At 33.2% G+C, this 17,564-nt stretch overlaps 1 protein-coding gene across 1 annotated transcript; it reads left to right on the top strand.

Annotated features, from left to right (window-relative positions):
- The first annotated feature begins 203 nt into the window (after window positions 1-203).
- LOC127706692 (uncharacterized) lies at window positions 204-10,653 on the top strand. Its single transcript, XM_052211351.1, has 5 exons — window positions 204-210; window positions 629-752; window positions 956-959; window positions 7,401-7,560; window positions 9,698-10,653. The coding sequence occupies exons 1-5, from the start codon at window positions 204-206 to the stop codon at window positions 9,907-9,909; spliced, it is 507 nt and encodes a 168-aa protein (XP_052067311.1). The 3' UTR covers window positions 9,910-10,653.
- The last annotated feature ends 6,911 nt before the right edge of the window (window positions 10,654-17,564 follow it).

Genomic DNA, 17,564 nt, shown 5'->3' with positions numbered 1-17,564 from the left:
CAAACCCCAACCTGGTCAAACCAAAGACTTTAAATTGATATTTGCTGCGTTTCCGCTAAGCATGCGGCATTAAGGAGTAAGAGCAAAGACAGATCAGCTTGGAGTCAGAATAGTGTGTCTGGGTAGGGTGACATGTCTTCCTGTGGACTGTTACCTGTGAACTAGCAAATTAAAAATCCGGTTCGGCGTGTTAGTCTAGTACAATGCTGGGTTAAACCTCCTTCTCCTCCACCTCGTCATCATCATCTTCAGAGAATTGCCTGCATTTTTGCCATTATCTTCCATTAAGTTACATTCAGCCAGTAGATATATACTTGATTTTTCAGGTTTAGTTTATATGTGCTTTTACTGAGAATTTTTACAATTGTTTCTATTCCTTATATTGAGAACATGACTTTTTCATAGAATACAATGAAACAATGTTCTCCTAGTAGTGTTTTCGAGTGATATTAAGGGCACCAAAAACTGGTCAATTTCATTGTCTAAACTCAAATTACCAAGGTGTATTTTAAGAAAACTTTGACATATCATAAATGAACACTCATTCAATCAATTGCAGAATAATAAGAAAAATTAAAACGGAGGCAAAATGTTAAGTTAAGTTAATTGATATTTTTCACCTTTCTAGGCAAGCTTAATCAACATAATATGTACCAAGCTGTGTGTTCCAAGGACATGTATAAACAATGCTTACCGTCAAATTTTATACATTTGATATTTTCAACATTTGGATTCCATTGGTTATCAAAAAGGTAAGCCATAATGACATGTCTAATTTGTTCATTTAACCATTGTTCCTGGTGAAAGTAAATCCGGAAAAGCTCTTCGAACGCATAAGAATTATAAAGTGCTGTTTTCATTTTTTTCCCCCATTTTTAATCGAAAGTTCATCTTAATTGTGTGCCCTTAATTGCCTTTTTTTAATAACAATATAATTATCACATGCTCACTTTAGCATGGTAAATTATTTTTTGCTGCCTTGTCACTTATGCACATAGGTGTGTGTGTAACTACAATATATGTACATGTTGTATCTGATTCTGTTTTTGAAATTTCCTTCTGATTGCTTCGCATCACGGTGCGAAGCTTTTAGTTTCATACGATAATCAAGCCATCTTGAAATCATTACGTAACAAATATCGGTTCTCATTGGTTGCCTCACGGTGTGCGAATGATTCTATTGACTAGAATGAAATATAGAATTTGGAACATGTCCCAGACAGGAGAAAAAATTAAATACGGACAAAATTCCAGTATGTGTATTATAGATCAGATCTGATACCCGATCAATGAATAATTTTGCCTTTACTGGTTTTCATACTTTATAATGTCGTGTCAAATTCATGTTAATGAGAAAAAATGCAGGGAATAGATGAACAATTTTCTGAGTACACATTTGACATGCATATACACCACAAAATACATATTACTACCAATAATCTTCAAGAATTTTGACAGACTGAAAATATATTTATTCCATGTTATAAAACCAAATGATATATAAAAAAAAAAAAAAAAGATACGTCTTGACCATGATACCTTGCGAATTGTTCATTAGAATTGTTGTGATAATGATTTGGAATATTAAGGAGCATCTAATATGAATTTAATAAAATGGCTGTGTAGGAAAACATGCATGAGAATATCCATATGCAAATAAATAATGCGTCAAACATGAATAAAGACGGGCTTAAAATACCAAATTAATGAGTATTTGCACTTAGGAGATAAATAACACTTTTCCCATACTTAAACAACCACACAGACCACATCTTACTGACAAGGATGACACAACGAAACACTCCAAAGCTTTTAAGAAAGCTAAAACATGTATGTTTCTTATAACACTTAATAGAGGTTTCCATTGCCTTTCGACAAAAAAATGATTAACAGAAGATGGCCTACAATACTGAACAGATTCAAGTGTTCAGAGAAGAATTACAAAAAAAAAAACCATACGAATAGCCACGCATTTGTTTGATATAAGTATAAACCGACTATGCACATGTACTGCCAAATGTTCTTTATCAAAAGGGCATACGATACAGTTTTGATCTCACGGTGAATTTTTGACGAAAGTTTGCATACAAATATGTAATAAAAATTATGCCTTCATGTGCTACTTTTAGAGATAAATGGGGTCAAAATTTTAGACATTTACTGATTATTACTGTTTCTTGGACATTTCTATCCTTTGGAAAGACATAGTTAACTTTTTTGTTTCATAAGATAAACGCAAGCAGATTTTTGTAAAAAACATCTGGAATATCTTCTCTACATAAGTATGCTTTGAATGTGTGTAACAATTCTTTGGAAATTATTCATTTTTATCACATTTTCATGATTTTAGTCAAAAAACGGCATTTTTTTTAATGTATATTTATCTGATTTAAAAAAAAATTCATCGGTGAAAATTTCATAAAAATTGGCACAAATAATCTTCACACATAATCAAATCAAATGTCATTTTTAAAAAAGAGGGGTCCATGAACTTGTTTTCAAATTAAATCAGTCTGAATGATAAAACTCAGTCGGAAAATGTATCTTTTCCCGATATGTTACAGTTTGACGTCGCGAAAAATAACATTTTACATTAGCGACGTCATTACCCTCCCCCCTGTAACTGTATTGTATGCCCTTAACCAATGGCCTTCTGAATATTTTTTTTCTTCTAATTTTTACCCAAGTTAAAAAGCTGAACACAAAAACTAAATTTTTTGATTGAAAAACAAACTTCTACTGAACAGGCCTTGCAATATAGAAAATGGAATGTTCGTTCATGATGGTAACGAGATTGAACAGAAACAATTTGCTCAACAAGCCGAGAAGGACTGGGAAACATTCCTACTCCAACGAGGAAAAGAATTAAAACGAGGTATGCTTGTATTTTACTTTTTAATTGTATACGAATAAAATTAAACTTTTAGACCTAACATGTCAAGTTTAGCATCCTTTTGATGTCCACTTCACATATGTTCTTTCTGCATCGATCTAAAGCATCTTAGCATAATCGTTTGCACAACTTTGAAATGATTTAGGGGTCAAATGAAAAAAAAAAAATTCTAATGGCTCGGGTATTCCTGTTTTATATAGAGGGGTCAATGAGATAAATCTTTAAATAGAGCAAGCTTCAGAAACAGAAAAAAATGTCTAATGGCTAGGGTATTCCTGTTTTGTCAAATAAAGTGGTCAAGTAGCTTTCATCTTTAAAAAGATTAAGCTTCAGAAACAGATAAAAAAGTCAAATTGTTCGGGTATATCTGTTTTGTATAGAGGGCTCAAAGAGTTTAATCTTTAAATAGAGTAAGCTTCAGAAACAGAAAAAAATGTTTAATGGCTAGGGTATTCCTGTTTCGTAAAAAAAGTGGTCAAGTAGCTTTCATCTTTAAAAAGATCTAGCTTAAGAAACAGAAAAAAAGTCTAATGGCTAAGGTATTTCTGTTTTGTATAAAGTAGTCAAGTAGCTTTCATCTTTAAGAAGATCTAGCTTCAGAAACAGAAAGAAAAGTCTAATGGTTCGGGTATCTATGTTTTGTATAAAGGGGTCAATGAGCTTTCATCTTTAAATAGAGCAAGCTTCAAAAACAGAACGAAAAATGAAATGGCTCGGGTATTGCTGTTTTGTACAGAGGGGTCAATGAGCTTTCATATTTAAATAGAACAAGGTTCAGAAACAGAAAGAAAAGTCTAATGGCTCGGGTATTTCTGTTTTGTATAGAGGGGTCAATGAGCTTTCATCTTTAAATAGAGCAAGCTTCAGAAAAATAAAGAAAAGTCTAATGGCTAGGGTATTCCTGTTTTGTAATGAGTACTAAAAAAGTCTTATACGTTTTACATATCTTTATGTTGTATATCCTTGACCTTGACATGCTTTTGCTTGACATTTTTCAGGTTTAGGATTTTTTGTCAGATGTTCGGACTCCTTGGGTTTTTTCCAACGATACTGGGTAAAATATTTTGCCGCATATCACCCACTTTTCTTTTCATGGAAGACTTGATTGGCTCAAAAAAGGCCATTACTAAAATTTAAGCAGATTCTAGATTTTTTTCTTAAGATTTGAGACCCAAATAATACCAATAAGGTAAAAGTATAGGTCAGCCTTTTTTCAACAATTTTTTAAAGTCAAATATCTCAAAAAGGAGTTCCATAACCTATCAATATTTTTGGCTCTTTTGTTCCTTAACATATGTTCTTTTGACTTATTTTATCAATTTTAAATTCTAGATTTTTTTAGTTTTACCTAAGTACAATCGTCATCCTTACTTCAGAACAGAGGAGGAACAGAGTAATGATTTTGATGCACACACAAAAACAAAAATATATATGTTTGTATTCGAAATGAAATTAGCATAAATTAATAAAAAAGATTAAGTTAACCATTGTAACAACCTAAGAGTTTTTCTCCTTTATATATGAATAATTAATACATATAATGTATTCATATTCTGTTCTACGAATGTCTACTTATACAGAACATCAAATCATGAGACGATGTTCATATTGAAAAGTAAAAAAAAGAGATATATCTAATATTTATTTGTGCATAACTGTTTGTTTCATAAAGGCACTGGATAAAATATATTTAATATCATCAGGATATAATGCAGTTCTGTATTTTGTACTCACTATCTCTACAGGTTCATGAAACATCAGAACCTTAAAATGTTTTTTTTCTGGTATATTATATGTATCTCTATTTTCGTTTTTATCAAATTAACAAACTCTCCGCCCAGTAGCCTGCGCTACTATATTGATACTGTTACTTTATTTGGTCCGGTTTGTTGCTGCTGGACTATAACTCTTCGAGGGTACTAAACGCCAATTAGTCGGCAATATGGCATTCGTTCGTTTTTTTGTTTTTTTTTTTGTCTGTAAATCTGTGGCCTAAAAGGGCTTTAGATCTTTTGTGTATTGTTGTCGTGCTCTCAAAACGTTGTGTAGATTGGCTTAAAACTTTGTAGCGTCAAAGATGAAGGTTATTTCTGAAACATACTTTTTTATGTGTGATTTCATCTCGTAGGATTTTTTTTACATTTCCAAAGGATCGAACCCGCTATTGGTGGACTATTTGTTACGAAAGAAAGCATCCCCATAGAATATGGAATATCTAAAATTTACATTATGACTGGTTATGACACTTTACGAATAAGCTTATTTGTCTGGCACTATTGCCGCCAAGTAGTAAATGCTTCGGAATAAGACCATTTTTCTTAATTCATTAATTTTGTTTGTATTTTTTTTGTACTCTTAGTATATTCTCTCTCTTTCTAAAATGTATTTTCGAGCTTTGAACATCGCTGGCCATTCTTATCGACTTATTATTTTATATTTTCCCAAATTCTTTTTAAATTATTCAAATTTTAACATATGACATCAGGATTGACAGAAATATGTACATATTGATATTTAATGGTCATAGTTTAAGTAAACTCACAGCTAGGTCCTTGAGTATTAATAATCAGAACAAATAAGGCATATAACTGCGAATATTCGTTGTTTCTTTAAGAAAATAGAAAAAAAAACTTCCAGTTGAACTCCCAACAGTTGACAGAATATGCAAACTACACAGGCCAGGAAATTAAAATGGGATTCTTACCTGAAGTAAAATGGAGAATTTCCTTCAGATAAATATTTTGCATACTACATTTAACGTTAAAGCTGTTACCAAATAGTTTCAGAAAGTCATTACATAACCGAGTCGCCATACTTTAAAGTACTATTGATAGTTTTCAGGTGGAAAAATGTATCTAATCGGTTTGGTTAAAGATGACAAAGGGGAATATGGTTCTTTAGAGTTTCACAGGCAAATGTCAGAAGTTCAAAAGAAAATGTTTCAAGAGGGATATATATCTAAGGTACTTTAATCCTATCATATAAAGCAACTATATAATTACCATATCCTTCATTTTCATTTCATTTGATGAACCTCAACAGGTTAATGTGATTATTATGTTTAGCTGTAAGAGATGTTAAAACTATGCTATTTCTGTACTCCATCATACCACCTGTTTTTCAAATGGTAAGAAACAAACCGTGTAGGCGCCTGCTAACATGTTTAACCCCTCCACATTTTGTATGTGCCTGTCCCAAGTCAGGAGCCTGTAATTCAGTGGTGATCGTATGTTTCTGTGTATCATATTTGTTTTTGTTTCATTATTTTGTACATGAATTAGACCGTTAGTTTTCTCGTTTGAATTGATTTACATTTGTCATTTCGGGGCCTTTTATAGCTGACTTTGCGGTTTGGGTTTTGCGCATTGTTGAAAGCCGTACGGTGACCTATAGTTGTTAATGTGTGTGTCATTTGGTCTCTTGTGGAGAGATTTCTCGTTGGCAATCATACCACATCTTCTTATTTTTATGTGTAGTATATGAAAATAAGGAGTGAATGAAAATATAATGGTATTATTGCCAACAAGACAACTATCCATCAGAGTCCAAATGACATGGGTAAAATATTAAGCAGCGCAGCTAAAGGTTAAAGTATGGTATCCAACAATAGGTAAAACCGATACCGTTTAATCAGCGATATAAGGCCTTAACATGACAATTTATGAAACAATGGAAACATAAAAACAAACTATTATAAGGAAACTTATAACGAGATGCTAAAAAATAAATTAATGACAGAAACAAAACAAGTGTAAATAGTATAATTGACCAAAAGATAAACGAAAAACAAATATGACAGACATCAACCAACGACAACCACTGACCTACAGGCTCATGACATGGGACAAGCACTGTTTAAAGAAATTCTCTTTGATAATACATAATAAAGACGGGCGAAAGATACCAAAGGGATATTCAAACTCATGAATCGAAAACAAATTGACAATGGCATGGCAAAAAAACGAAAAACGACGAAAAGACAAACAACAGTACACAAAACACAACATATAATCTAAAGACCGAGCAATACCAACCCCACCAAAAACCGGGGATAGAGATTCCTTTTCGTATCGATAGTTTCACTATAAACACTTGGTTTTTTTTCTGTTATTAATATCCTTTTTTGACATCTCGTTATAAGTTTCTTCAAAATAGAGTTATGATTTCTCAATTTAACGACATTCATTTACTAGAGAGGGAAAACAAGAACACATAGAAAACTACTTTAGGTAATTACATGTACAGCATTCGTCGATATTTAAGCATTTTTATTTTGTTATACATCTTTGAGGGGTCCGTAGGTGGCCCTTTGCCAGGCTTTATTTCTGTTCCTAGCCAGTATATCCTCAATTTCCAGTGGAAATCCAAATTTCCAGCCCTTCATCCCTATTTCAGGACCTACATATTGCATTTATTTTTAATTACTTTTTGTCCCAAACATGCATGAAATGTTGCCACTGCATGGACGTAAAGCAACCAATAATCAATATTTGTTTTTATTAAACAGGAGGAACATAAAAACATGCTTATCAAAACCTATCATCGTTCAGAAGATGAAATGAGACTACCGTTTTGCCAAGGATCAAAGGTTTCTGCATTAGGTTTAGAATTACAATCCTTCACAAGGAGAAACTGGACAGCGGCTAAACATCCTGGAAACAAAAACAGTAGGTATTAAACATTAAACTAGAAGAAATAGTCTATAACCTGTCGTTAATGGAGAAATAATGGTACATCAATAATCTATTTCGACAAGACACCAATGACACAAAAAAAAAAAACTCAACTGAAAGACATCTAGAGGTCTACTTTATCTTCACCAATAGACAGTTCTCTGTATTATCTCTCAAGATTTAACATTTGCGACTATATTAAACAGAAAACATCAACCAATACCAAATGATCAAAATAGCACAATTAGGTACAATTAGATATGTCATAAGTCAACCACTGAAAATGCTCCAGACTTGTAAAAAAACATGAATATTTGATGTGGTATGACAAGTTCTTTTTAATCTAATATATGAAAAGTACTACTGGAAAACACTTAACTTTAAAATTAGCGGTAAAATAGATAACAATTATAATAAAATGTTTGCATTCTACGGGTTACGCTCTTCTCGTATTATTTATGATGACATGATACTAAATGCCTAACGGGAGGGGTTGTGGTGGATTTGTATATGACGAAGACGTGATCTTTCGATCAGTTTAATTGGGGCTGGCATGTCAGTAACTGCTATAGTAATCCTTTGTTTATATGTAAGACTCCGATCCGAACCGCGATGGTCACGCTGATGTGCAATGGTTTGACGTCGAAGTGCGTTTTTGATCACGCTAAAGTGGGATTGTGACGCTATCTTGTTAACAGCTACGCCGAAATGAGATGATGGTATCGCTGAAGTGCCATGGACTACATGAACTATATTTTCAATGTTTTGCATGTCGATGTTGAAGTCAATGTGTTTGTTAGAGCAGCTTTTCGAGTTTTTTAAAAGTTAATAAGGGGCTTAAAAGCTTAAAACTGCGGGAAACGGGGAGTGCTTGGTGGAGACGGAAAAGAAAACCTTTTGTGGGGGATTTTGTTTTTTTCGAAATCATCTGAAGGTTCTTTTGTACGTTCGATAGAGCGTGACATTCTCTAAATTAATACGGGTCCGCAAACAGACTATCCGTATAATAATATTACGGTAAACGAGGAACTCATGAGAGGAACCGAGTAAAGATAAAATGTTAACGCAGAATTATATCCAGAAAATCAAAGAAGATGATCTCTCACTTAGTATGCAATTGTAACTAAGGACATACATAGACAATAACAAATGCAAATGTATCTACTAACTAATAACAAACTCTTCTCTAATAATTGAACTTTTGTAAATGTTAAACTAGCCATCAAACGTTATAAAGACCATCGCACTTCAGCGAACGGACCATCGCACTTCAACGTGACCATCGCACTTCAGCGTCTCCATCGACCCTCAGAGTCCTACAAACATATGTTGATCATTGTCAATTTGCTTAGTTTTGTCTGTTACCTATTCTAACATCCCACTCGGACTTCTTCTAAACTGAGTTTTAATGTGCGTATTGCTGTGTGTTTGTTTATTCCTCATTGGCTAGAGGTATAGAGGGAGGGTTGAGATCTTGCAAAGTATGATTAATCCAGCCGCATGTTTGCGCCTGTCTCAAGTCAGGAACCTCTAGCCTTTGTTAGTCTTTTGTGTTTTTTAAATTTTGGTTCATTTGGATGTTTCGAAGTTTAGTTGTGGCGTTCATTTCACTGTACTAGTATAAATTAATGTTAAGAGGCCAACTAAACCCCGCCTGCGGGTGCGTGATTTTTGAGCTGCATTGAAGATTAATTGGTGGCCCAGGGATGTTGTTTTGCTCTTTGTTCGGGATATTATCTCTTTGACACTTTCCCCATTTCTATTCTCTATTCTTTCAAATGATATTTATAAATATAAACACAAAACATTGCTCTTCGTTGTTTTAGTAACATTTGTTACAATGTTAAAATGAAAGTCCGAATAGCCCAAATTTTAATTTCATATATAGATAAAAATTAACCATAGTTATTATACATTTGTAAGTCGTTGAATTGCAAGATATTTCTAAAAAAATCAGGAACAATAACTTCTGAATATTAGGTTGGTACACAGTCATTATACTAAATAATAAATTCATTCATTTGAAGAATCCCATTTATTAATAACACTTTTACATAATTACTATCAAAGAATTTTTTAATTGGATTTTAGGGTGAATTCAACAATCTATTCTAATCATAATTACTTGCAGATCAGGAAAATATAATGTGGGCCTCATGTTTGACATCTGTTGCAAGAGTTTGGAGTCATACGCCTATGATCGAAAGCCTTCAAGATCACCGCACACAGGAAGACAAAATGAATTTGATGAACCGTTTCTATGACAATTTGAAGACACGTCTACTTGAATGTAAATTTGACTTAGACTACACAATTGCTGATCTAATCATATCTAAAACCTAAGTGTGTGTTTCTGCAGTGAACTCATTTATAACATAAACATACATAAGAATAACGTTTAGCAGGATTTTAAATGCACTCTTTCACAATTTGTTGCCCATTTTTTAGTATCACAGGGATTCACGAAAATTGACGCCAGAAGAGAATATTGGGCATTGTCGAACATAGGTTGTTATACATGACACGATTCGGTCTAGTGTCCCAGAATTTCGAATTAAGTGTTGTGGAATTTCAAATAACGTTAATTCAAAGAACCTTTGAACAGGTTTGTGATTATAAAGGTACTTTACCGGTTTTCAAATATCTCACAAGTTTGAATATAAAGCAGACAACCATGGAGTGAAAATAAATGTAAAATGAAGCGACAGAGGGAAACCAAATCGGCTCTCGGAGTAAGCATTTCCTGTCGCACATAAATTCAAACGATTCCAAAATCAGACCAGGTTGTAATATTTGAAAGAAAAAAATAACCAAGATAAAACCGGTATAAACCAATTTGCTTAAATTCGATTCATTTTGTCTCTGTTCGATACAACTATAGCAGTCTAATCATGATCACATCACATCTCCTTATCTCCTTACAAAAATAAATAGAGAATGTGTCTATGGGCCACAGATGCCCCCGCTTTAGCTTGTAAATATGCATGAGTCAATTTTCTAATTGTTGACATTTTCTTTTCTTTTCTTTTCTACATGTTGTCATTAGAAATTCCTTGCAGGTTTGAGTGCTCTTATTGTTCAATAACAAATAGCAATTAGGGATGTTGTTTGTTTTTTTTGTTCTTTTATGTTTATGTATAAAATAGTGTCACCTGTGTTTACGTAACCTCAAATATTGTCACTAAATACTATTACATTTGGTCGAGGCAGACTAAAGTAAGGGAACGGAAACGACAGATTTAGAAATTTTTCCATTTATAAAGGGGCATTACTCAAGAATGGTACAAGTGACGACACTCAATTTCAAACTTGATCTGTGCTTTGTGGTAATAAGCATTGCATATAAGTTTCATAACATTTGGTTGAGGCAAACTAAAGTTAGAAAATGGAAACGAAAAATTCAGCAATTTTTATGTTTATAAAGGAGCATAACTCATGAACGGCAAAAGTGACGCCACCCAATCTCGAACTTGATCTTTGTGGTAATAGGCAGTATGTATAACTTTTATAACATTTGGTTGAAGCAAACTAAAGTTAGAGAACGGAAACCAATTTTGGGGTAGGTATGCGATGGACGGATGGGACGGACAAGTTTAACACTTAATGTCCCCTTCGCCTAGCGGCGGAGGCAAACAAAATATACGGGATATATGACAGAGAAAAAATGCTACAAGTGCGTTTGGATGGAGACATCGATCAACCTTTCGTGAAGTTGACAGTAGAATTTACTAAATGAATATTGGCAAAGTAGGTATGGTGTTCGGTTGAGATTGTGTTTTTTTAGTGAATTGCTCCACTTTTTTCGAATGAAGACAGATTTTATCGCAGTTCAATTAAATACGACCAAATCAATTTATTTTATTTCGCAAGCATATCAGTTTATTTTATAATACTGCTTAAATTGCTTTTAATAATATTAAATTTTTTAACACATCGAGGACAAACTACGCTTGTTTGTATTTTATTTCACTTAGAATTAACTTTTTACATCGTTCGGATTGTTTTTGATTTCGAGTATTTCTACGGATCCCGGTTGGTCCCATATCAATAAAAAGTTGTGTTTATTAAAGTCAAGCGCTGGAGAAGAAAAAAGTTTAGCGCTGTAGATTTTAAGTAAAGTGCTGGAGACGTAAAGTCCTGCCCTGGAAATGCGAAGTCAAGCGCTGGAAATGAAAAGTCCAGTGATGTAGATATAAAGTCAAGCGCTGTAGATGTAAAGTCCGGTACTGAAGATATACGCATTTTCTTTTATTTTTACATTCGTTTGTTAAATGGCACAATATTACATTTTGGAATAAAACTATTAATTTTGTATGACTTCAAAGATAATTAATGAGTTTAGCATTTTTCAGCTGATTTTTAAAGTTCGTTCTTATGTTATTTTGTTACACCACTCTCCAAGATTAGGAGCCCGAAAACATGTTTGACCCTGTCACATTTCTTAGATGCTTGTGTCATGTCTGGAGCCTGTTATTTAGCGGTTAACGTTTGTTGATGTACACACATCACATTTGTTTTTCGTTTATTGTCTTGAACATAAATTAGGCCGTTTGTATTCCCGTTTAAAATTGTTTAATATTTGTCATTTTGGGGTCTATTATATCTTGGTATTAGATATGGGTTTTGGTCATTGTTGAAGGCCGTACGATTATCCATAGTAGCTTACTTTTACGTCATTTGGTCTCTGGTAGAAAGATGTCTCATTGGCAATCATACCACTATTTATATGCAATCGATGTGTGGTTAATAACAAGTTTTTACATGTTTTACAATGCTTCATATATTTATGTTAAGCTTCGGTTTTACGTTTTACCAAAAAAGATGTCTTTATGCAACATTTTGCACAAATAATCACTAGAAAAACCTGGTCACACCTGAAACCCCGATGAGATCACTCGACAAAACACGATTAGAACCAGACACTATACCAACCTTGAATGGTATAGGTGTTAAGCGGATGTGTATACCATAACGTTTGTTATATTGAGTTCTTCCTGTTCTTCCGTCATTTCATCTGGCACGGCTTTGGTACCACCAAGCGTTACACTTTTTTCCATGATTAATCGTCAGTTGGCATGCATAATGAGTGCAAACATTTTTATTTGTGTAGTTTCGGTTTCTTCTTTATATTATAATGTAGCAATGTTTTCTTCACAATAACGAACTTTCAAATAGAGGATTCAGGATATTTTAGATGCAAAGGAGCTAACATAAAGCTTAATCCTGAAAGTAAAATCTTAATGAATTAATTCGATTCTCTTTTGTATGAAAATTAACCTCCGAATCACAACGATAATATTGAATACTACGGGATAAACCACCAGCATATTACTTTAGATTAAACAATATTGTATTCAAAATAACATTGAATATGACTGGGAAATGTGCCAAGCCAATGCAAGCCATAACAGCAAGGTACAATTATGATACGCAAACATAATACCAACAGAAAATTATCTATTTTCAAAACTATACCTCATTGCTGAATGCAACGATGCTTGAATTAAATATCTTAAACTAATATCATTAATATGCTATCTATTAATATATACATGATATAGGTAACAGCCATTGATGTAACATTGATATGAGATTTAGAATATGTACAAATTATTTTATTTTACTGTAAATAGTTGAGTTCGCTTAGTTAAATAATATAGATAGCAAGACATAACTATTACAAATGTTAAATCAAAATACACTGAGTAAGTAGATATGTTAGAAGAACTCATTTTAAAAAAGCCTTTTTTGATAGCATGAATTAATTCTGATAATTTATCGCCATAATATTGGTATATCAAAGAATCTTTAATGTTAAGTGATAAAAGTATAAATGTAGGGAGGGGAATGATTGAATATATATACCAAACAGTGATACATTTAATAAACTACAGATTTACAAATTGATCGAATTGTTGGACTATGAAAATGTTTGACTATACAAATCTTTCCGAATTTGTAGAACATCCATAAACAGCCTTAACAAGCTAAATTATGTCTTCAATGCTATTGGATTAATAAAAAAAATAGTCAAAACTGCCAAATTATGAAGGACAATAACAAAAAAGTACTGTTGATTGTCTTTACATTTATATACTCATTGAGGAAAAACAGGTTCTTATATAAAGAGACATCGCAAGATACTGGTGTTATTTTAAATAACGTGCTCCACCTATACTGACGGTCTTTAGAAACGCAACACACATTTTGGTGATTTTTTCTACCAAATCATGATTGATCCTCATGTAACCAATATTCATGCTCACCATACTTCTTTATGGTTAGAAAAGGTCAATACCTGACATACCAGAGGTTATTAAACATACCGGATTATTAAAGTGACACGAATTTCTTAAAGCCAAAATTTGAAACCCATAAATGATTTTTAAATGATTTTTTTCGTGAAACAATCAATTCTTTCAATCCACACCCACACTTGAATCATAAAAAAAATGTTGCACCTCAATATTGCCGAGACTAAGCAATGAAAATCTGAATCAGGTCATAAGAATATTGCAGGCAGGAATACGTGAACATGCAGTTTTCAGACAATTTCATGTCAGAAACTCCTTTTACTGTCCTTACAACAACTGTACAGGCAGACGGAATTTGTTGATGACCATCTATGACCAGATAAATATGTAGTGACATCGCAACGTCAATAAAATTTGATTATGCAACGTCATTTGCGAGACATGTTTACGGCTAAAACGTCAAGTGCTAATCAAGTCGACGAATGCCATGGCAGACAGATCATGATTAAAATGTTTCCCATATACTGAAATGCCAAAGAATCGACTGCAAAAAACATTTGAAACATTAAAGTTTAAACCACTTAATTGCGAAAACACAGGGTAATGCATGTGACAGAAGCAACATTAGATGGTACAAAACAGAACTCAAAACATGCTCAACAGAATTGGTAAACCTTTCTGACAATCATTTTTGCGTTTGTTTCACGCAGTCATTGCCTTCGACAGTGACACATCCATTGATAATGAGCAAACCAGGATTTGAGTGCATACCACATGATTTGAACTTTAAAAATGAACTCATCAGTTCAACTTTTGAGCTGCAAACTTTTTGCAGACAATTGAGAAATAAATAAAATTTATGCTTATACATTTTTCTTACAAAAATTGCCTATTTGAAAAAGGGAATAAAACAGACTAATTTAGTGTTGCGTTATTGAAGTCCGTCAGTATATTTAAAAAGATGCTTCAGTATTTATACAAAAAAATGTACTGCTAACAAAAGATATTGTTTTTGAACCATTATGTATAGGGATAATAAATTTATGAGAAATAATAGTCCAAAGCTAGTAAAATTGTTATTTGTGTTCTTTACAGCGTTACATCTTGCAAGATGCCCTTCGACTTTTATTAAAACGAATGTAGTGGATTCTTTGTTTTCGCCAAATTGCTCCATTTGTTTTTCGTTCATTGCTGTACTATCACTTACATAATGCAATATTGGTTTTCAATTTTTAAAAAAGGGGTTAGAGTAAACAAAATATGGGAATCAGATGACGTATCAGTTAATGTTGCGAAAAAAAAACATTTACTAAAATTGAGAATTGAAATGGGGAATGTGTCAAAGAGACAACAACCCGACCATAGAGCAGACAACACTACACTTTTTCTCACTTTGAAAATTAAAACAAAACTAATTTTACGATACATGTATAATATTTGTAAAGATGTCCAAAGAATTGCCCCTTTAACACAAAATGTACGTTGCTGCGTTACGTGTGTATTTTCAGTGTCAGCAAACTTGCATCCAACAAGGTTAATGATTCAACTTTACACAAGACTTGCACAGTACAAAAACTCAAGTACGTATTGGTATATGTATGGAAATAGTGCGTTTCAGAATAAAAAATGAAAAGTTGTGTCCAAGCCAATTAATAAGTTTTCTGCTTGAGTCAGTTTGATAGGAACTACATGTGAATGATGAATGATATTTTCTATACAGTTGCATTAGCATCAGTATATTCCAGTTTGTTGACCGTTTCGAGGCCCTGTCTCCTAGATCATGGTCCAGCGACCTTGAATTAATTGGCTATGTTGCAGTCCATCATATTGCCTCAAAGTTTTCAGAATATTCCAATATTCTGCCGATAGGCGAGACATAATTCTGTGTCAACAGTGTATTCCTGTTGTTCTGATGTTGCGCTGCTACATCATTGTCCCATGTTAGGGGGAATGGGTATTTACAAACATGTTTAACCCCACAATATTCTTTAAATTACTAATGTCATTTAATTCAATGAAGTTGTCAGTTGTCACTTTTGAATTGTATTCATTGGCCTATACAATTGAATATAATTATATGTGATTTGAAAGAGACATATTTATACTACACACGCCTCTGGATTATATTAATTAGAAATGTATGCATTACAATTTTAAAGAACTAGAAAGATACGTCATCAATCAGTTTGAAAACTCTGGGTCAAAGTTGCTACTGATCTCCCTTTTCCATTCACCGTTGTACAACATGTCATAGTAGTGCATGGATCTTCCAGGTTGTGTTCGAGTTTGATAGTACTAATCAAGTTATGATGAGCTTCAAAGTTTCTCTTCATCATCTTACTCTTCTTCGTCTCGTTGCCCTTTGTACATATCTTTGGGGTCTCATCTTCTATTCTTAATCAAATTCTATTTAATTTCATTAGCGTACCGTGTAAGATCTATTCGTTTTTGTTCATTATTCTTAGTAAAAATAAGTCTGTATTGAAGTTTACTCTTCAATTTTGGCATCGATAAAATGTTAAAACTTAGCGCCATGCTGACAAGAAAATGCCTTAAATAAAATCAAGTGATAAGGTACATTAAACTACACGTCCTGGAAACGACGTATTTTAAAGGCTTGTTTTGGTGAGGTTCGTGTTGCTCGGTCTTTGGTTTTTCTTTGTTGTTTAGCCATAGCTATAGCGTTGTCAGTTTATTTTAAACTTATAAATTTGAATGTCCATTTGGTATCATTCGACTCAATTTTAGGTTGATATACATTGATAATTTTTAAAAACAATTATATTGATAACACATAAATGTAGCGTCTAGAGGATAACAAGCCAATATAAGCCTGTGCGTAATACGCAACTACGTTACTAACGATGTTGGTACGATCTAAAAAGGAGTCGGTCACTTACATTTTCCTTAAAAACAACTACGCTTTTCATTGCTAGTAAATTATTGGTATTGACGCTCTAATATGCGGTCAACTTATTATGAAAAAAAAACATTGATTGTACGAGCGCTACGATTCCATGTGGTTTGAAAACAGGTTCATAATCCTCATATTAACAGTTAATATCGGTTTATGATAAAGTGTCTCTTTAAATGTTGTCTGAAATCACAGATTGGTCTACCTGGACAGCATGGAGTGATTGCAATGTTGCATGTGGCACTGATCAGCGTCAGAGAACACGCATTTGTTCGGGGTCATGTTTAGGCGATACCGTGAAAACAGAGCAGTGTACTGTAGACGATAAGGTGAGTTTCCGTTATTTCATTATATATTTTGAATGCGCATTATTTGATGAGTACTAATAAACCAAAAAAAAAATTTTTACTTTTAATGCGACTGTCATAAATGTCGAACATTACAGTTTGTTGTCATTATGGATGATAGTTATCCGAGGGTCGATCAACCGCGTTGAAATTGATTTGAGTGGGAAAAGCTGGGAGTTTTCCACTGAAAATGAATGTAGCAATGTGACAGGCACCTGATGACCTCTCAAAGAGGTGTTGCAATGATTTTAAACAAACAAGCAACGTGGTATCTACTTCAGTCCGCAATCAGACAGGACGTGGCTGCGTATTCATACATCTCATACAGCCAAACGGACGTTTTATTTTTGCAGAGGTTTACTGTTGGTAGGATGGAGTGTTTGTTATATCATCTAAACATTTAAAGGTATAAATACCAAAAACCACCCTTCAAGTGGTGTTTCGTTAAAGCCTATATTTTTCCAAAAGATGTGTAATTTCAAT

The sequence above is a fragment of the Mytilus californianus genome, unplaced genomic scaffold (assembly GCF_021869535.1).
Source record: "Mytilus californianus isolate M0D057914Y unplaced genomic scaffold, xbMytCali1.0.p SCAF_6, whole genome shotgun sequence".
Classification (NCBI taxonomy): domain Eukaryota; kingdom Metazoa; phylum Mollusca; class Bivalvia; order Mytilida; family Mytilidae; genus Mytilus; species Mytilus californianus.
This window is presented reverse-complemented; position numbering and strand designations above follow the sequence as displayed.